Source organism: Salarias fasciatus, chromosome 18 (assembly GCF_902148845.1).
Source record: "Salarias fasciatus chromosome 18, fSalaFa1.1, whole genome shotgun sequence".
Taxonomy (NCBI): Eukaryota; Metazoa; Chordata; class Actinopteri; order Blenniiformes; family Blenniidae; genus Salarias; species Salarias fasciatus.
The window spans coordinates 28,266,375-28,285,442 of record NC_043762.1 but is presented as its reverse complement, the minus strand read 5'-3'; the positions used below and the strand labels follow the sequence as shown (position 1 = coordinate 28,285,442).

General features: G+C 45.1%; 2 protein-coding genes across 2 annotated transcripts; one reads left to right on the top strand and one right to left on the bottom strand.

The window, feature by feature from the left end:
- The first annotated feature begins 431 nt into the window (after positions 1-431).
- Positions 432-14,202, top strand: gipc2 (GIPC PDZ domain containing family, member 2). The gene is made up of 6 exons (XM_030115475.1): positions 432-1,049; positions 9,866-10,051; positions 10,297-10,477; positions 11,711-11,823; positions 11,889-11,970; positions 12,982-14,202. Exons 1-6 carry the CDS (start codon positions 771-773, stop codon positions 13,131-13,133), a joined length of 993 nt encoding a protein of 330 aa, XP_029971335.1. The 5' UTR covers positions 432-770; the 3' UTR covers positions 13,134-14,202.
- Positions 14,203-14,621: 419 nt separating this feature from the next.
- txndc12 (thioredoxin domain containing 12 (endoplasmic reticulum)) lies at positions 14,622-18,996 on the bottom strand. The gene is made up of 7 exons (XM_030115482.1): positions 18,793-18,996; positions 17,380-17,440; positions 17,217-17,269; positions 16,904-16,977; positions 16,482-16,551; positions 15,703-15,786; positions 14,622-15,606 (listed from the first exon to the last, which is right to left on the bottom strand). Exons 1-7 carry the CDS (start codon positions 18,890-18,892, stop codon positions 15,527-15,529), a joined length of 522 nt encoding a protein of 173 aa, XP_029971342.1. The 5' UTR covers positions 18,893-18,996; the 3' UTR covers positions 14,622-15,526.
- Between the last annotated feature and the right edge of the window lie 72 nt (positions 18,997-19,068).

Sequence of the window (19,068 nt, the reverse complement as noted above, 5' to 3'; positions counted from 1 at the left end):
ATGATGAACTGAGGACTTTATCTGTATGAGATGAAAGTCTGAACCAAATTCTTTAAAAAAAAAAATACTTTAATGAATATAACGGTAGATGATGGATGATGGTAATTATGCATTATAATTCAATGTATATCCTATTAAATATTTTTTTGTATCAATGCATTAAATAGAAGCATAATAAAGGAATCATGACAGATTAGTCACACACCGGTTGGGGGGGGGGGGGGGGGGTCATACTTTTATTATAACTTGTGGGACTGATTAAAGTCTGGACTGTTCCTCCATTTAACTGCAGCAAGTGTTTGGAGGAGCCTGGGTAATTGTTTTAAAGCGCCGGTCCCCCGGTGGAGGAGCACAGGTGCACCGGGCCTCCTCTGGGGCCTCCTCCCCGGTCCCGGGTCCCGGGCCCCGTCCCACTGCGCCTGCGTCCCCCGACACGCTGACAGCCCAACAGAGGAGCTATTGTTAGCCGAGCACCGGGGCAGCGGGCAGGTTGTTCCGGGCTTGATCCACTCAGTCCTCCCTCCTTACCTGTTGAATATTTACAGCGTTTATCTGCCAGCCAGGGCCGAGGAACAAAGTTCGGCCGTGCTCAGGTGAGTGGAGGAACCGAGGAGGAGGAGAAGGAGGAGGAGGAGGACGGAGAGAAGGAGGAAGTAAATAGGGACTCGTCCACCGCGGGGCTTCAACAGGTTAGCTACTTCAATGTTCTAGCGGCGGCTCGGACCTTTCCACCTTCACACGACGAAAAACAACAAGAACAAGAGGAGAAAATGCCGCTGGGACCGTGGAGGAAGAAAAACAAGTCGACGAAAGAGCATTTGGTGGATAATGAGGAGGTGAGCGGCGGACACGCAGGTGCCGGAAGCTTCGGTAAATCCTCCGTGAACGGAGCCGCCGGGCTCCCGCCTCCACCTGCCAACCTGCGGCCCAAGCTGGTGTTCCACACGCAGCTGGCGCACGGCAGCCCCACCGGCAGGATCGAGGGCTTCACCAACGTCAAGGAGCTGTACGGGAAGATAGCGGAGGCATTCAACATCAGCGCCCCAGAGGTAAGAGCGCACCTGCCGATCGGCGAGGAAGTCACAAACAAACAAAAACAACCATTTAGTGTCGCGTTCAAGTGTTAATAAAGCTCTTTTTTACAGAGAGTCCGTGAAGTAAACTTTGAAGTAAACTCTTAAACACTTATTCAGTACTTAAAAAGTCAAACTTTATTTCATAAATCTTTTTTCTTCTTTTAATTTTCGTTCTCCAACTGTGTTTTTGCTGTCATGATAATTCCATTTATATTCATTTTATGTGTTGCCACTATTTTGCACCTGTTTATGGTCATATTTTATATCCCTGTGCTCTCCTTTGGGCCTTTTTACCCTCGTTTGGGTTGTTTTGTAACGTGTATTATGATTTAAGATATTTTTATTTGGTTGGTTTACATTTTCAGTAATTTTCCTATTTTTTTGATCTGCTGCTTCCTTCACTTGCACCTCACATGTACCTGATGGGTCTGTTCAGTAATCCTTTATTGGCTGCTGTAAATTAAGATATTGATAATTTACATAAACACAAATTAGATACAAACATTCAGTCTCTTAAATTTTGAGTGGACATTTTCATTTCAGAAGCTATTTGAGGTCTAAACAGATAAATAGGAATTTCTTAATAATAAACCTGTATCATGTGTTTTTGGAGTAGTTGCACCGTTATATAAGTAGGAAATAATAATGATGTAATAATGCCACATTTATGGAGTAGTACTGTAAGTTTAAATAGTAATATTTCTTCAACTACCCAATACAAAAAGTATTTCCAGCAACATTTGTTGACAAGCAGGAAATTAATTTGTCTTTTTAGTGAAAAGACAAATATACACAATTACTATACAATTAAAATAACTATACTATACACAATTATTCCAAAAGAAGGCAAAAACGCTCAGTTCTAACTTTTACCTGTATGTGAAGAAATAGAACAAATAAAAATAAACTAAAATCAGTAATCTTTAATTCATGGTAATAATGTCTTTATTAGATATTTAATTAGATAACTACTTAATGTATTATATTCAAATGCTCAGCTCTTCATACAACAGTGAAAATAAATATAAGCAAAAATGGCTCTATTTACTGATACATCTTTAAATACACTGTTCAAATTTAGCAGTGTGCATTCATGCTGAATGAAATCCATCAATATTTTCAAGTGGAAGCAGATCTGAGATGAGCTGCGTTATCTTTTCACAGTAGGCTGATGAACAGTGGCTAACTGGCCGGAGTGTGACTGACGCCAGCGGTGGCCGCTGTGTGCAGAGCAATAACCAAACTCTTGAAGTGATCGACTTATGACCATCTATGGACTTTATCCTCACAGGCGTTGTTTTAAAACTGCACCTTCTGGCACTGCTGTGGAGATGGGGTCCTCTTGGTGTCGACTCTGTAGCACCGACTAGTGGCCGGAGGCTGCATAACCGTTAAACAGAGCATAAACAAACAGTAAACAGCTAATATTTCCAGAGCATCCTTTCAGACATGAGCGCTCCTTCTGTTATTTAAATAACACAAACATGTGGAGTAGAGAGCAACTGTTTCAGGAATCAAACGAATAAGAAATGCACACTGCCTACAGGTCATCGCTGTGGGTTTTTTTTATTTAATGTCCCGAGCCCGCTCTGTAAGGAAGGACATCCGGCGTAAAACTTGTGCCAAATCAAACATGCAAATCACACGACCGTTCAGAAGGGAGCAGCTGAAACACACTCCGGCTGCAGTGCTCGTTCCAGTAAAGATTAAAGTGGTAACACTGAGGGGACGGGCCGGTAGTGGCCATTAAAAGGTTAATCAGTCAAACTGTCTTAAACCACGTAAGACGGAGAGAGAGCAGCCGCTGTCACATCAATGTGCGTCTATTCTCAGGTACGTGCGTGGCCGTCTGACTTCTCTGCGGAAGCGAGCACAAAAGCTGCAGGTGAAGGTTCTGAAGACAAAAGCAGGTCTTCATAAACCACAGTCTGAGCTCCTCTTCACAAAGGACAGAGTCAGAGGCATGTTTGGCTTTTGTCAGACTAGAATGTGAGTTCTCTGCCCCCCCCTCCAGCTTCCCCATTCCCTCCCTTTCAAGCTCAGAGATAAAGTTCGACAAGTGCAGTAAATGTAGCGGAAGACTGAGGTCCTGTGATTTAGAGCAACTTTATTAATTACATGAAGACGTGTGATCAGAGCGAGCTGCTTTCGTCTACTCAATGCTGATGTTTGTCTTTTAAAAGTGTTTCTTTAAACGGCAGCCGCAGCGCAGCAGTCGTTGGGGAAGAACTGGATTGGAGATGGTTGTTGTTGTTTTATTGTCATGTCCTGTGGTTTGTTTTGTGATCCCCGCTTCAAGAGGAAGCAGAAATCTCAGGGACAAAGATCAATAAAGAATATCTCCCGTGTTTGCTGTGCTAGTGGTGACGCCGAGAGAAAGTAATTCTTTTCCTGTTTGTGTTTCGGAGCTGGTGGGCCATGCAGCGGAGCCGAGATGTCAACACATGAAGCTTTTCCGTTGAGCGATTATGCCGTAACAAGCAGATATTCTAATTACTGATTAACTTTTTCTGCTTTCCGCTTGTAAAATAGACACACAGCAAGCCACTAATCATGTGTGTGAAACAAGAACGAGTGCATTCTTGGCATATTTACTCTCAGAAGGACTTAGTGATCAATCAGCTAGTTGTTTAAGCCCGGTCTCATTGGCAGTGCGTGCCTTCGCAGCACAGTGGCCCATTCAGAGCCGGGCCACAGACCATCAGAGACAAAGACCCCTGATGATGTGATCATGTTAGCGGTGGGACTCCGCAGTTTGCAGCTCAGGAAGTCCCTGGCGTCCGGTTCAGTGGGCACGGCCTCAAACCCAGCCAGATAGCCGGTCCCAGACGTCCCGGAGGACACGGTCCGCCCAGGGCCCCCTCCCTGAATAAACGCCATCTGAACGACTCTGTGGTGGCGACGGAGTGCGGCCCGTGTGAGGCCGGCGTTCAACCAGCCACGTGGACGCAGTGAGTTCTGACCTGGTTCAGAACGTAATTATAATATTTCTTTCATTTTCATGTCTGAGGAATGACTAGATCTTATTAAAATTGTAGAAAAAAATAGCTTTGAGGTGACAAAACACTGAGATAAGAGTTTCAGCTGCTCTATAGAGGAGGAGGTTTGTTGGAATAAGACACCAGCAATTAAGGCAAAGTCAGTTTTGCAAGTTACATCAATTATAATGTAAATTTCACAAAATAATTCAAATCAGATTTGGTTCGTCTAAGCGATGCATTCAGCAGCAGCGAGTTTTGTGAGGCTCACAGACTGAAGCAAACTCTGGGTTTGTACTTTTAATTTGCCAAATTCATTTGAGAAAAAATGAGCTCAACACATATTTTTCTGTTTTTGGAGGGTTTTTTTTTTTCATTAATTCAGTTACTAACCAACATACAGTTTATATCATTAAAGAAATGTGGAAAAACACACGTTAAACAGAAAAGTGTGATTATTGCTGATTTATTCACAGAATTTGGATTTATTCACAGACCAGAATAATAATAGGTTTTTACATTTACATTTTTTTAAACTCAACATTTTGCTCTATATATGTGCTGCTAAATTCTTTTCTTGATTTTATGTGCAAATTGAGCAATTGGAGTGTTAATGCAAAATAGGAGCTTTGTTCATTCTTATTCCAATTAGTACTTGAGCTAATTGAATCGAGTGCTTTGATTTATTTATTAATAGCTGTCAAACGCAGGCTTAAGTCTGAAAAGAATAAATTGCTGCTGAGTGCACCGTCTGTTTTCAGCTGCCAGAGAGAGTCTGGGCTGTAAGAGCAGACTGCAGCACTGTGTGCATTCTGGAAAATAGATGAGGTGAAATACAGTTTAGATCTAAAAAACAAGGTTTATCAGGATTTACACTATTTGTATAAATGTAGTTATGCATGTGTTATTAAGTAAATACTGCACTTATTACTTACAATAATGACAAATAATAGTAATAATTTTTGTTTTGTGTAGCGAATTTTGAGTGTTTCTAAGGTTGTGCATCAGGACCGGTTGTCCCGTTCTCCAGCCCTGAGTGGGGCCTGAGGTGGAGGTTGTGTGAGTGTGAGGTTAAAACGGATATGAATGATGAATAATGTAGTCTTCCCCTGGTCCTGGAGTGTTAGTATCTAACCACGCCTCCTGGTGCTGATTCAGTGTCTGGTGCATAAACACCTGCAGCTTCCTTCTCCTCGCAATCTGACCTTTTGCACTGAGCTCAACGCCCAAACAACATGGAACAAAATGACACGTGCCTCTGGAAACGGCTGCGCTTCCCTCTCAGCTGTTCTTTGTTTTGTTTGAAAGAAGCAGCCCGGTTCAGGCTTTATTAAACCGGAGGTTCAGTTTCAGGAGTAGCAGCGTTAGTGAAGGAGCTCTCAGTGTCAGATGTGTTATGTAAACTCTGCAGCCTGTTATCGGAGCCACCAGGAATACCAGCGCTGATAAAGTGTGAGATCTTTAATGTCGTCTTTGGGCTCGGGTCAGAGTCTGCTCAGCGTCCCCTCAGCTGTAGAGTTCGAGGTGTGGCTCCGTGACTCCGGCCTTCCCTCCGCCTGCCCGCCAGCAAGGCATTTCCCTGCAGCTTTGCATGTCCCATGCTGTGGCCGAGCGGCACGCGCTCGCCGCTTCCTGCCCAGCGTGTCGGCTCCAGGTAGCCTCCGGCTCCACATTCACAGCCAGATATTTCCTAATCAGGTGGTGGGGATTAGGAGAAACAATCTTATTTGATGAGGCCTGAGCCCGGTGTTTGTATTAGCCCGGCTGCTGCGCTCACTTCCTAAATGCTGCTAATTGATACAGAAATCTGTCCTACATATCTCCCAGTCCAGATGACGAGGTCTTATCCTGATCAGTACCTGGATCTATCGGTCTTTTTGTTTATTTTTTTTATCCTATTAGGTTGAGAATAAGTGCAGCGTATGATCAGAGCCTGCCTCCCATTCAGATCCTCTTTAAGGCACTTCAGATCTGAGCCACTCCATTTTAATCAGCATGCAGGGCAGCAGCTCGGCCACCTGTTCCACACTCACCCAGCTTACCGCAGGTTCAGCGCCTCTCAGCTGGACTTTTTCATACTGGAACATGTCACTGAATTAAATGAACCGATGCTTGTCATTTGTCCCAATTATCCAAATCTTCCCAGAACCAAAATAAGAATAAGAAGCAGAGAAATACTGCAAAATTAGCACAGATAAATATTTGGAGCTCGTCATTTATTATTTCACAGTATTATTTGGTTACATTTCTGCTCCTGAAGTGAAAAACAGACGTTCTGCTTTATTTTGCTCGCTGATGTTCTGACAGTCATGTGTCCGTCCAACATGGAAATAAGTCTCCCCGCATGTCCAAGCACACGTGACACACACAACGCGTGTGTAACATGCAAAGAAACGGGTGTGTGTGTGTGTGAGTGTTTCCGAGCTGGTGGTGATGGAGGGTTGCCATGGAAACGCCTCAGTCAACAAACAGAGGTTTTCAGAAGCAGCTGGAGGTTTTTCGTTCGGTCTCTGGAGATCGTCGGCGTGACGAATATTGTGACTAACATTTGTTAAGACGAGATGTGTGTGTGTGTGTGTGTGTGCATGCGTGTGTGTGTGTGTGTGTGTATGTGTGTGTTCATGTAACCTCACCCCTGCCCCTCCCTCGACTAATACCATTAATGTAAATATACGATTGTCTGATAGTTTTGAGTGCCAGCGTTCTCTCAAGCAGGATAACGCTTTAACAGACACATCCAGCGAAACAATACTGTGTTCCAGGAGAAAGGATAGAAAGAATGTAATTCACTGTTCATGTTGGTCTTAACTGTCACAGAATCGAACATGCACACATCATTTATTTAATTAAAAAGAGTGAAGTTGTCACAATATAATTGTTTTACTCTATATTTGTCGGCAGTATTTTATGTTTTTAACCTTTCTGTGCTTCTGAATGGCCGTTAACATGGTTGCTTAACGGCTTGAACCGCGGTTCGCCTGTTGGCCTGGGTTCCTCCTCTCACTTTATTTGGAATTTGCTTTCGATATCGTGCCGTCCTCTTTCCTCAGTCACTTCGTGAAAGCCCTAATCACCATCGCCGCCCTGAGGAATCTCACATCCGCAGTTTGGTGAATGATTACAAAGGTTCAAATGCTGATGAGCACAACTTTACATGACACACACACACACACACACACACACACACACACACACACACACACACACACACACACACACACACACACACACACACACACACACACACACACACACACACACACACACTCAGCTTACATCAGCTCTCCCTGTTAAATAATACTGACAAGAAACGAGCCAGACGAAGGAAGCACAACACGAGGCAGCAGCTTATTAAACGGTTCCATACGCCCCATTTCTGCCCGGTTCACTGTTGTGACCCTTTTTCTACCATTGCAGGAAGAGTGGAAGAGGCTCTGAACTCTAAACGGGCAGGAACAGGTTTTCCAAGCTTTTAGTTTCGCTGCACGGTGTGTTTCAGAGGGGAGTCCAATTAGAGGCTGTGTTTCTCTAACCTTACCTTTCTGCAGAGACACCAGTCGTGATCTCTCCTCTGACTGCAGAGCCGGAGGGAGCGTTCGGAGGCGGAAAGACAAATTCAGTGACTATATCGAGATTATAGCACCTTCAAGTGTCTGTTCTTCAATCTCTTTGCTCCATCCTCGGCTATTTTTGGAATCGAAGAACAGTTTGCTTCTTTAACAACACCGGAAAAAGCTGATTTTTCTCCACAGATAATTGTTGCCTCTGTGTTATGATGAAGAACGATGAGAGATGTTATTGAAAAGTGTCTGGAAATAGTATTAATAGGTGGAGCTCTGGTAATCCTCATTATTTCTGTTACTACATACATCAAATACATTAATCTGAGGTGAAAACCATAGCCGCTGTCTTCTGTTTCTTGCTTAGGTTGCTCTAGGTTAGGACAATATTTGATCACACAAAATAAAACTTTTATAGAACTGACTAATTTAAAGGAATACTTCCAAATTGTCTAAATGAGTTTAAATCATGTTGTTTGTACTGATTGTTATCAAGCAGGTCCCTGTAGGGTACCAGGTAAACACATTTTAGTTCAGGACGGTCACATACAGCCAAATGTCATTCTGAGTGGGCCGAACAGCCAGGAGTAAGCTTTGAATTCATATTCTAGATGTTTTTCTTTGTTGTGGAGCAGAATATATGTGATGAAAATGTCTATATTATACTGTTATACTCATTTGGATTTTAATGAAACCTTCTGGAGCAAAATACAGGGAAATGTCCAGAAAACTTCTCCTATAGCTGTTGCATTTTGACTGTTCTTACAAACAGCGCGACTGTGAGGCTCGTTCGACAGTAAACAGGTCTCTATCTTTCGTGGCAGCATCCCTGATTTCTCAGCTGGGATCTCAGTGTTGGGTTGTTTCTGCTACTCTTTATAAATTGATGGCGGGTTCAAACCTTATAAATTATGGAACCTTCATTCTAGAAGTGACCGTGCAAAACACCGCCTCACCTGACCTCTGACCCCTAACTGCACACAAATCGAATATTTTAAAATGATCTCTTCCCGAAGACTGAACATAAATCTGTTCAAGTGCAGCTTTTTCCTCTGAAACATGCATTCCAGATTCCTCACACTGGCATTTACGTAAACTGGAGCTTTTGGAATTAATTAGAAGCTGTGAAGCCGAGTCGTGACTTGTCTGATTTTCTTTTCACGCCGCAAAACGTTTCTGCAAACTTCTGCATCTGCTGCTTGTCAAAGTGAAATTAGTCAGATGCATTGTGTTTTTGTTCTCTCTCTCTCTCTCTCTCTCTCTCTCTCTCTCTCTCTCCCCTCTCTCTCCCTCTCTCTCTCTGCGGAGCTTGAGTCACTCGGCCCAGCAGATTGGAGAGCCTCTCTCCTGCCTTGCCCTTTTCCTCCCTCTCCGTGCGGTTATCAGGGTTGTGGTCAGCGTGACCCGGGCCGTGGGCGGCGTAGTGTCTGTTCCTGTGAGTCGAGGCGGCGTCTCGGCCTCGCGCTCGACGTGGCGCCGCTCCCCCCGCCGCCCCCCGGTGCACGCTCGCCGCCTCGGAGAGAAACGGCTTCTTCGCGCAGTCGGCAGCCTTGGCAACGGCTTGTGGGCGTCTGCTGCTGTTCCTCCCACCTGCTCCTGGGTGAAGCACGGCCCGGGTGGAGGCGGGGGGAGGGAGGGGGCGTCTGTTATGGAGAGAGAGAGAGAGAGAGTATTCTACAGTGCACCCTTCCTTCTCCCTCTGCCGTCTCCTCCAGCGGCCTCCCTTCATTATAATCCTGCTCTTTTATAGTCTGGTAACCCAAGGCAACCAGCGAGGCCGAGTTTGTGAGTGTGTGTGTGTGTGTGTCTGTGTGTGTGTGTGTGTGTGTGTGTGTGGCTGACACTCGTTGGTACACAGGGGAAAAAAAAAAAAAGAGAGGCCCAAACAAGGCAGGCCTCAATGCCAGACGCCGATCGGAGCGTAAAGGTCGTCTCCCTGATGAACCTCTGCAGATCAGTTCCTCCTGCGGTCTGTGTTTGAAGAGCTATTAAACAGCTGATGTATCGTGTTTCCCATGATTACATTTCCGTCTCGCCGACCTGGACGGGCGGCGTGAAGCCGGACGAGGTGTGACCGCCACGCGGACCACCGTCCAGACACCGCCGACACCCAGAGGGCAGAACCGATCACCGATACCTGCTGTTGTTCATGAGTCTGACTCAGCTCTGGAGCTCTGGACAGAAACATTAATACTATTTTTGAACAAACCGTCCAGCCTGAGTTCCCGTTTGTTGTAAAATGTGTTCTCAGATCCTGTTCTGCACGCTCAACACCCACAAGGTGGACATGGACAAGCTGCTGGGGGGCCAGATCGGCCTGGAGGACTTCATCTTCGCTCACATCAAGGGGATCAAGAAGGAGGTGGAGGTGTTCAAGCGGGAGGACGCCCTGGGCCTCACCATCACCGACAACGGAGCGGGCTACGCCTTCATCAAGGTGAGGACGGCGTTCACCGGTCCTGAACCGCTCACTCTGCTGAAAGCCAGCTCCACAAACCCCTCTCCCTGTGGGCATCATACCTCTCTGGATCCAGGCCTAATGAGCTTATCTGGTCCTCCAGCTGCTCACCTGTGCCACCATGTGGCGCTGCAGCGGCACTGCAGCCTCTCGGGTTGTGTTTACTTTTTTAAATAAATCCTTACACGTCGTATTTGACCCCGACCTGTTCCCCCCACCGTCAGCGCATCAAGGAGGGCAGCGTGGTGGACGGCGTGAAGGTGGTGTGCGTGGGCGACCACATCGAGTGCATCAACGGCCGCAACATCGTGGGGACGCGGCACTTCGAGGTGGCCCGCATGCTGAAGGAGCTGCCACGCGACCAGAGCTTCACCCTCAAGCTGGTGGAGCCCATGAAGGCCTTCGGTGGGTGAGAGGCGTGGAGGCGGCGCGCTCACTGAATCAAAGGCGCTTTATGTAACCGGCGTGTGTGTGTGTGTGTGTGTGAGAGTGTGTGTGTGTGAGGAAGAAGCAGCAGCGGTTGTGAGAAAGTATGAAGCTTCAGAGATAATGCAATGGATCGTTTGCAATCATTGGTTAAATTTCTGAAAATAGCAACAAGAAGAAAAGGAAAGCTGTGAAATCAATATTTAGTCTGACTAGCGATGGTCTTTCCAGGCACAGACAGTTCTTCTATGTTCCTTTTTAAACGGCCTGACAGGTGGGTTGTTCCAGCATGTTGGAGAACTTACAGCGTTTCTACAGTTCAGTCCGTCTCTGCCTGCTTTGTCTCTTTATATAACTTTATCCTGAGATAACAGCTCCTGCATTTTCTACGGTGAAGGTTATTAAGTTATTTGATTATTCGTGTACGTCAGTATATTTCAAAGTGATATGACAAAGTCATGACAACAAAAAAGATAATATAACAAACACTATTTGAGAGAAATACGAATTAGAAGGATCAGATTGAAACTGAAAATAACTTTAAAAATACAAATCCATATAAATAAATGCAACGAAGACAAAAAAGTATGAATGTGGTTAAAAAAAATGAATGAAATCAAATGAAGAAGCCATCAAGAAGAACAAAGCGGGAAAATGACAAGTTACTGATATAAGATATTATATAAAAGATTACTATATTAAATCTGAGCTGTGTTCATTAAATACTTGTGAAAAGTAATAATGTGTTCTCTTAATAGTCAGACCTTTGTTTAAACTAATAAACTCACTGTTTTCAGGTCTTTGAGGCTTTTATGAAGCGATTTCCATTGTTTTCCAATATAATCTGATATTTTTTGGATTAGAAATACAATTTTTTTGTACAATACACACATTTTTACATTTATGTATGTAGAATTGGAACAATTGAAAGATTTATCAAAAATTCTTTGCGCCAGGTAACATGAGCTGAATTCAGGTTAATTGAGCACTTTTTCTTCTTTATATTGGGCAGAAATACGTGTTTAGCTTTAGAAACGGCTCCAGGTGTTATGGTGAGATGGTTTTACAGCGTTGTACCACTTTTCAAACACTTCCCGTTACCGTGGTTACACGTCGGCCTGCTCTGGGGCCGAGCTGCCGTCCCGATGACTGTGATGCTGTTATGTGCGGGATAAACGCGTCATTTCACCAGTTTTCCCATCATCCATGCAGAAATGCTGGAGCCCCGGTCGAGGGGCGCCAAACCGGCCGGTGAGAACAAGGTGGGCACGGGGAAGGGAACGCTGAGGCTCCGCTCCAAAGGCCCGGCGACCGTGGAGGACGAGGTGAGGAAACCCAGAGACACACGCTGGGCTGAGGATGGAGGTTTAATGCTGCTGGCGTGTTTCAGCCCACAGAGTTCGAGGAGAAGGCCATACTGAAAGTGGACGACCTCCTGGAGAGCTACATGGGCATCAGAGACACGGAGCTGGGTGAGCGCTGCATGAACTCTGTCCTTCATGACACCCATGAGTTTTTCTCATCGTTTGAGGCGCCGTGAGGTGATGTGGAGCCGTGCTGTCTTTAGTCATATAAAGACAGTTTATGTCTTTATATAGTTGCCTTTATGTGTGCAAATAAATAGACTGATTCTTTTTTAACTAAATCAATTATAGAGTGTCTGCAGGGGTGTGGGAAGCGATTTCCTGTAAATGGATCGATAAGCTGCCTTTCTAATCTATCTCTCTCACTTAACCTCTCAGTTAAGTTTGCTTTATTACAAAATGTCTGTGTTCCTTTAACAGAAGATAAAAATAATTTACTGTAGCATCTCCAAGAATTAGAATCCAACTCAGTCCGATGTGACTATTTCATTAACACTGTCAAATATTTGACATTTATGACACATTAAAGGAAACATATCAAGTCTTTTCTATTTATAGAATTGTAGCTTGAAAATAAAAAAAGCCAAATTATTTTGTTTCATAAACTCGAATTTTTTTTTTTAATTATTTTGCAGCCCCTAATTATATTTATATATGTATTTAAAATGCTTTCTAATTTTAATTTTCTGACTGGAGAAGATGAAGAATGAAGCCTGAATTGAGCCTGTTTATGTAACCATAAACCTCTTGTGGATTCAGCCCATCTTACTGGATAGGTGCAGGAGCTGCTGGGGGTCAAGGGTCATGCTCAGGCAGTCATGGTAGTCACTCCCCCACAGTGGGGATTCGAACCTCAGACCTTTATTCACCCATGAACGAGGCAGTGTAGCGGTGTTGTTGAGTAGAGGTGGGTTTGGTGAGTATCCAGGTTGAGCCAGGTCGTCTTCCATGATTCTCTCTCTTCGTGTTTCCTCCTCCGTCCCTCCTGGAGAAAAACCAAACATTAATCTGTTTCGCTTCTCCGGCTGCAGTCTGTGGAAATATTGAGCAGAATCAGACTGTTTGTGTTTGGCGCCGGGAGTCTGACTGTCCCCCCCCCGCCCCCCCCCCTCCCTGCAGCCGCCACCATGGTGGAGGTCGGCCGCGACAAGAAGAACCCGGACGAGTTCGCCATGGCGCTGGACGAGAGCCTGGGGGACTTCGCCTTCCCCGACGAGTTTGTCTTCGACGTGTGGGGCGCCATTGGGGACGCCAAGCAGGGGAGACTTTAAGAGTGGCGGCCATTCTGCCACCGCCGCTGTCCCCCCCCCCCTACACACACACACACACACACACACACACACACACTTCCAGTTCACCTCTTACTATCCTTGGAAGCCAACTGGACAAACTGGAAGCAGCCCCGGCGGGGGTGGAGGAAGTCTTCTTCCATCACGTTGTTCTTGGCGCCGCTTCGCTCTCAGCCGGTGAGCCTGTGGCGAAGTCCTGGCAGAGATGGCCTCGACGCCCGGAGCCCGGCTCTGCCCCCGCCCCACCCCACCCCTCCACCCCCAGCGGGCTGAAGAGTTGGCGCTTCATTCCAGATGTTGTAGTCGGGCCAGACGCCGCTGCTCTCATGAAACCTTAATGCTGCCGTCTGCCTGTCACACTGCAGCCACCGGGGGGGGGGGGGGGGGGGGGGGGGGGGGGGGGGTCACACTAGTAGAAATGGTACGTGCACAACCTTAAATCTTAAAAACACTCAGTCTTGATCACCTTTTCCAGCTGTGTCATTGTGAATATACAGATGTGTCACAGCTTTTTATAGGTTTTTCTTTTTTTTTTTTTTAACGTGGAGAGTGCTGCTGATTTTGCAGCAGCAGATCTGTGTAATTTGAGCGATTGTAGGGACTGTAGCAATACCTCCTTTCTACAGCAACATTTTTATTCCCCTCAAGTGGTTTAAACATTTTAGCTGAGGCCAAGTTCACTGTGCTAGTGATCTTTATTTTTTTTCTAATCTCTGCTTTTAGTCCGTCTGTCTGTCAGAGAAAAGTCTATTTTCTACACATTCCTGATCTTTTAGTTGTAAAGTGTCAATAAGCTGAAACATATTTAGAGATGCACACTGTCTGCAGTGTATCTCATTGAATCTAAACGTACGGCGATTTCAGAGGACGAACGGACCAATAACAATCCACCGTCTCCAACATCTGCACAGACTGTCAGACTGAGATTAAGAGCGACTTGATTGATCGTCTCGTCTCTTTGCAGAGGCCGTGTGTCGTCTATAAAAAAAAAAAAAAAAACACCATGAGGGATCACTGCTGTTGCGTAGGCAATAAAATGTGATGTTTTAAATGCTGCAGCGTCGTCAATCGCATCACTCGACAGAGCTCAATACCACAAACTTTATTTTGCATGTATAAAACACATCGAGAAACTTCACCAGTGTCCTCCTCTAACGGGGGAAGGTAGAAAAAGATGAAGAGCGGCGTCGGTCCACGTGCAGGAGAACAGAAGAAACACAACAACCGCGTGTTTGTATATATAGTTGATTAAGTATACATGAACCGGCAGGACTCACTGAAAACGATGATCAAACTGATGATATAAGGATTAGCGACAAAAGGTTTGGCAAGATGAACAAAGGGTTTTAAAGCATGCATCGGGTTCATTCAAATCTACAGCAGAAGCCTCTGAGACATGGCGAGGAAATGAGCAATACTGACGGTTCCATCAGCAAGGTTTCTAAACATCCTTCAAAATAAAGAAAAAGACTTTTTTTCCAGTGCAGTGAATGAGACTTCAGTGTAAATGAACACAAACCGGAGATTTCACAAAGTTCACGACAGACGCTGGATTTGCTGACCCTGCCAAACGTTACGACCCGTGAGTCAGAAGTACAGCGCGAGAGGCGGCGAGTCGTTTCACTGAAGCACTGAGGCGACTGTGGAGGATCTCTGGAAGCACTTCACCAGACGTGTTGGAGTATTGATCTCAGCTAGCATGAAGTACAGTACATATGTGGATTTACAGTACTGAGCGTGAAAGAAAAAAACCTTCAAATGTGAAAATTCAGTTACTTGGCGCCCTGCAGAGGAACCATGATGACTTTTATTGTGAAAAGAATTCTCATGACCAGAGGGTCACCATCACTACCGCCAGGCCTGATGGGAAATGTTGATTTAATGAATTACTGACTGCATGTGGGATTATTTTTAGAAACATGCATGCCTACAATGTGCTCCCACCTTGAAGTGGACTCAGTAATTTGGAGCTACGACTTGGCTCAAGGTGCTCATCCTGTAATGAAACTAAGAAAAGTGATCAGGAAAACATGGATTCCTCGCACACGAAAACTTTTTATGGCTCTGAAATGAGAATCTGTCAAGAACTTGGCATACTGAAGGTGTGATCTTTGTAACCGACAGCCTCGATTTGGTCGTATCCTCTACAGACGGCAGGTACAGTATATGGCATTTAGTTGACAGAGGTTCTCAAAAACAAGGTAAAATCATACAAGACAAATGAAAAACAGAAAAACCAATGACTTCTGATGGGTCGGGTCAGCTGTGGAGTGTGAGCACTGAAGGGGGTTGTTGGTGTGTGTGTGTGTGTTTGGAAGCGCAGGCTCCAGTAGAGGAAGCGTAGCCCTTACAGCCTGCGGGGCGGCGCCGCCCCCTCACAGCTCGTCCCCGGCGTGGCCCTGCTTGAAGGAGTCGCCCGTCAGCTTCTCCTGCGCCTCCTTCATCCCGGACACCACTGGGCAGGAGGGAGAAGACGGCGGCGGCGGCGTTATTCAGCAGGGAATGGGCCTGATCCGCGATCACAGCGGGACAGGGGTTTAGAAACCGTTACCTTGCTCTGCGCTGCTGTAGAAGTACTTGTAGTTGGGGTTTCCGTTCTTGTTGGTGATTTCAGGGTGGACCTTCCCACTGGGATCTGAAGGAAAGAGCGTGGATTCAAACAGCACAAAGTACGGATTAAAAAATAAACTTTGGTAAAATAAAGAAGTACAAATCCTTAGTTACATGACAACTCTACCATGTGTATAAACGATCTTTATGAATCAACTTGCAGGCCGAAATGTGGATTCAATCCCCTGCACCAGATCCCTTCATATCGGATATCAAATCAAGACAACTTAGATTTATCTTTTCGGTTTCAGTCTTCCCTGAGTGACTGAGATTGATGTTGGAAATGAAAAATTCCCCATAGACTGACTGATCCCTGAAGGTGAAAAATGAACTCTGTGCCAAGATGATACAGTGACAGTCATTCCCATGAACCCCTGTTTCCTGCTGGTGCTCTGGCACCCTCTGCTGGACACACACAAACTGCACAGTATGCAAAAATCATGGTGCCAGAATTAATGCTAGATTGTTTCCTTTGCATCACATGCATGTCTGGAAAGATAATAATTGATAGAGTTCAGATCCCGTTTGTCCAGTTCTGGAGTCGTTTAACTCGTTCCGGAGAAGCGGCTTGAACTTTCACCTCCCACCACTGTGTTTAGAAGTTCATCAGAGCTCAGTGGAGCAGCTGCTGGCCGTTTTCAACCCAGAATGACAGTAATCAGTCCAGAATGCACCCAGGGGTTTTCAGGACGGGGTGATTTGACCCCCCCCCACCCATACCCAGGAAAAGAATCCGAGGAATGTATCCCCCATCTGGGCTGAAGGCGTCGTCCTTCGGCTCCTCCTCGTCCTGTTTGGAGAAAAAGAAAAACATCTTCATGTTGCAACGGAGACTTCCTGCCATCAGCCTCATCCTGATGTACAGAGCTTCCACTGTAAAACTGTCATTTAGACAACTAAAACTTAATAAAAAGAGGTTTAACATGTATCATACTGCGGTGCAGTGGGATATAAAGTGTAGACAGATGTAAAATCAACCGTATATCAGCACTGTCCCATTAAAGCATCGACATTTAAATCGTACTTAGTTTTTTTTTGGTCACTGTGAGGCTAATTCACATTCGATTCTGCACAACAACCTCTCCCCACGGTTCTGACCGAGACGCCGTATTGAGGCAGGCTTAACACTGATGAGCGCTCACCTCCAGGTTGACCATCACAAAGTTGTGCGCCAGTTCAGAGATTTCCTTTGATTCAGCAAATTTGGGCTTCAGCGCTGTGAGTGAGAAACAGAAGAAATACAGAACTACACTGTCATTACACTTTCATTCAGATATTTTGCAAATCCACTGTCCAACTGCTTTTTTTTTTCTCCTTTTGAAAAGTTCCCAGGTTGGCCATTATACATTTATCTACCGATGGTGTGTCTTTATTACAAATTCTTACCATCTAAATCTTTTTAAATATTCATTATTATGTTGCATTCTCTGTCTTGTGTGTGGTTTAACTCCGTACCTTTGCAGGCTCCACACCAGCTCTTATGGATGAGGACCATGATTGGTAGTGCGCTGTCGATTCAAAACACACACAAACCATGTTCAGTCAGTCTCAGAAACTCTCTCTGCAACACAGCTGAAAACCTTCAGAGTGTGTGTGTGTGTGTGTGTGTTCATCTCACCTTGCTTCAGCTTCTTTCTTGCCATCATCCAGCGTCCTCCAGTGGATGTTATCTCCGAACCCTGCAGGGAAGGAAAGAGGGGGAAAAAAAATCATTATTGAGCGCAGCAGCTTTGTGTAACGGGTGTTCCATTTCTACAGCAGGGTGTGTCTGCCCCAAATATACAGTCCAGACAGAAATGTGAGAAGACAACAACTGATGAGCAGTAATTCAATCTGAAGAGGCCGTCACCAGGTCAGGAGAACAGCACACGGATACAATAACAAATCAGGACCTTAGAAACAGAAAATAACTGACACGGTATGCACGTATAGTGTAGCTATATTTAACAGGGTGAAAGTAAATCAGAATAATCTGAAAGAGTTGCTTTACATGGGAGTGCAGAGAGAGCAGAATGAGATCATGTTTTTCCTGTGGTGGATGTGATTGAGTCAACATTTGCCGCTTCCGTTCGTCACAGGTCAGCCCTGCTCTACGCCATACTGCTCCCTGTGCTGGGTGAACATGTTCACATCAGTCCTGCACCCACTCAGGGCTGTTGCTTTGTTTTGTCTACCAAAATCCACCAGTTTTCCCAACAGGCTCCGACCTGTTTAGGCCACGTTTGAAAGGTAAACTTCTGTTGCACCTTCGCTGTTCGTTTCCATGACTTTGACGTTGAGAATTAAGCACATAGAGAATGAAAGACAACTACAACACCTCTGAATGTTTACATCTTAATGTGACCTGTGTGCATAACCCAGTGATCGCACTGGAAAAACAGTAAAACTGCCCGGTTTGCACAAGGAACTTAGAACTTGAGCTAAAACGCCTCAACACTGCCACCCAATGGACAACAGAGGTATGACTTCACACAGTGCCCCTTTAATTAAACTGGAAATGTGAACATGTTACAGAGGAATAAGGCTTACTTTTGAGTTTCCTGTTCAATCCATGCAAACACAATAATGTCATTAAAAAAAAAAAAAACTCACTGCATTTGAACAGATGAGTCAAATTTGAATATATAATAATTCTTAAATGGCATTTTCTTCATATGTAGCTTGTTCTATAATTTAACCTTAAATACTAAAACAATAGTGGATTTTACATTTATTCCCACTTTCCATGTTTGAAATCTCGATAGCCCTTAAAATGACAATCCCTTTTCAGAAACCAGGAGTTTCTATGCTTTTTATTGCCTTTACACAATAACCAGGTGTAATCTCAGTGGAAAGCAGCAGTCTCAGATGAATACGCGTGCCTGTAAAGATGTCTGAACAGTGAAAACAGGTAAGAGAACTCAACCCGGATAAAGTGAGATTAGGAGTCCTTTGGGACAGGAATCACACAACACCCCTGACTTAGTGATCCAGGATGTTTGCACAAAGAGAAAGACGACTGTTCTGACAAAACATCTGGATGAGAGCTCACCTCTGCTGCTGGCCGCTTCAACAACCTCCTGGAAACACCAAAGCGACAAGAGAGCCTGCAGGAGCCAGAAAGCGGCGAACTTCACCGGAGACGTCTGCATGCTGACGGCGTTTTGTGTCAAAGTGCGGCTGGAGACTAGTAATGGCTCAAAGACTGACCCGCGGACCGACCCACAGACCGACTGAGGTTCTTACAGCCTCGACCCGGAAGCTCAACCACCCTCTTCAGAATAAACCCCACCTTTAAAAAAAAAAAATTCAATGAAATACTCTAAAT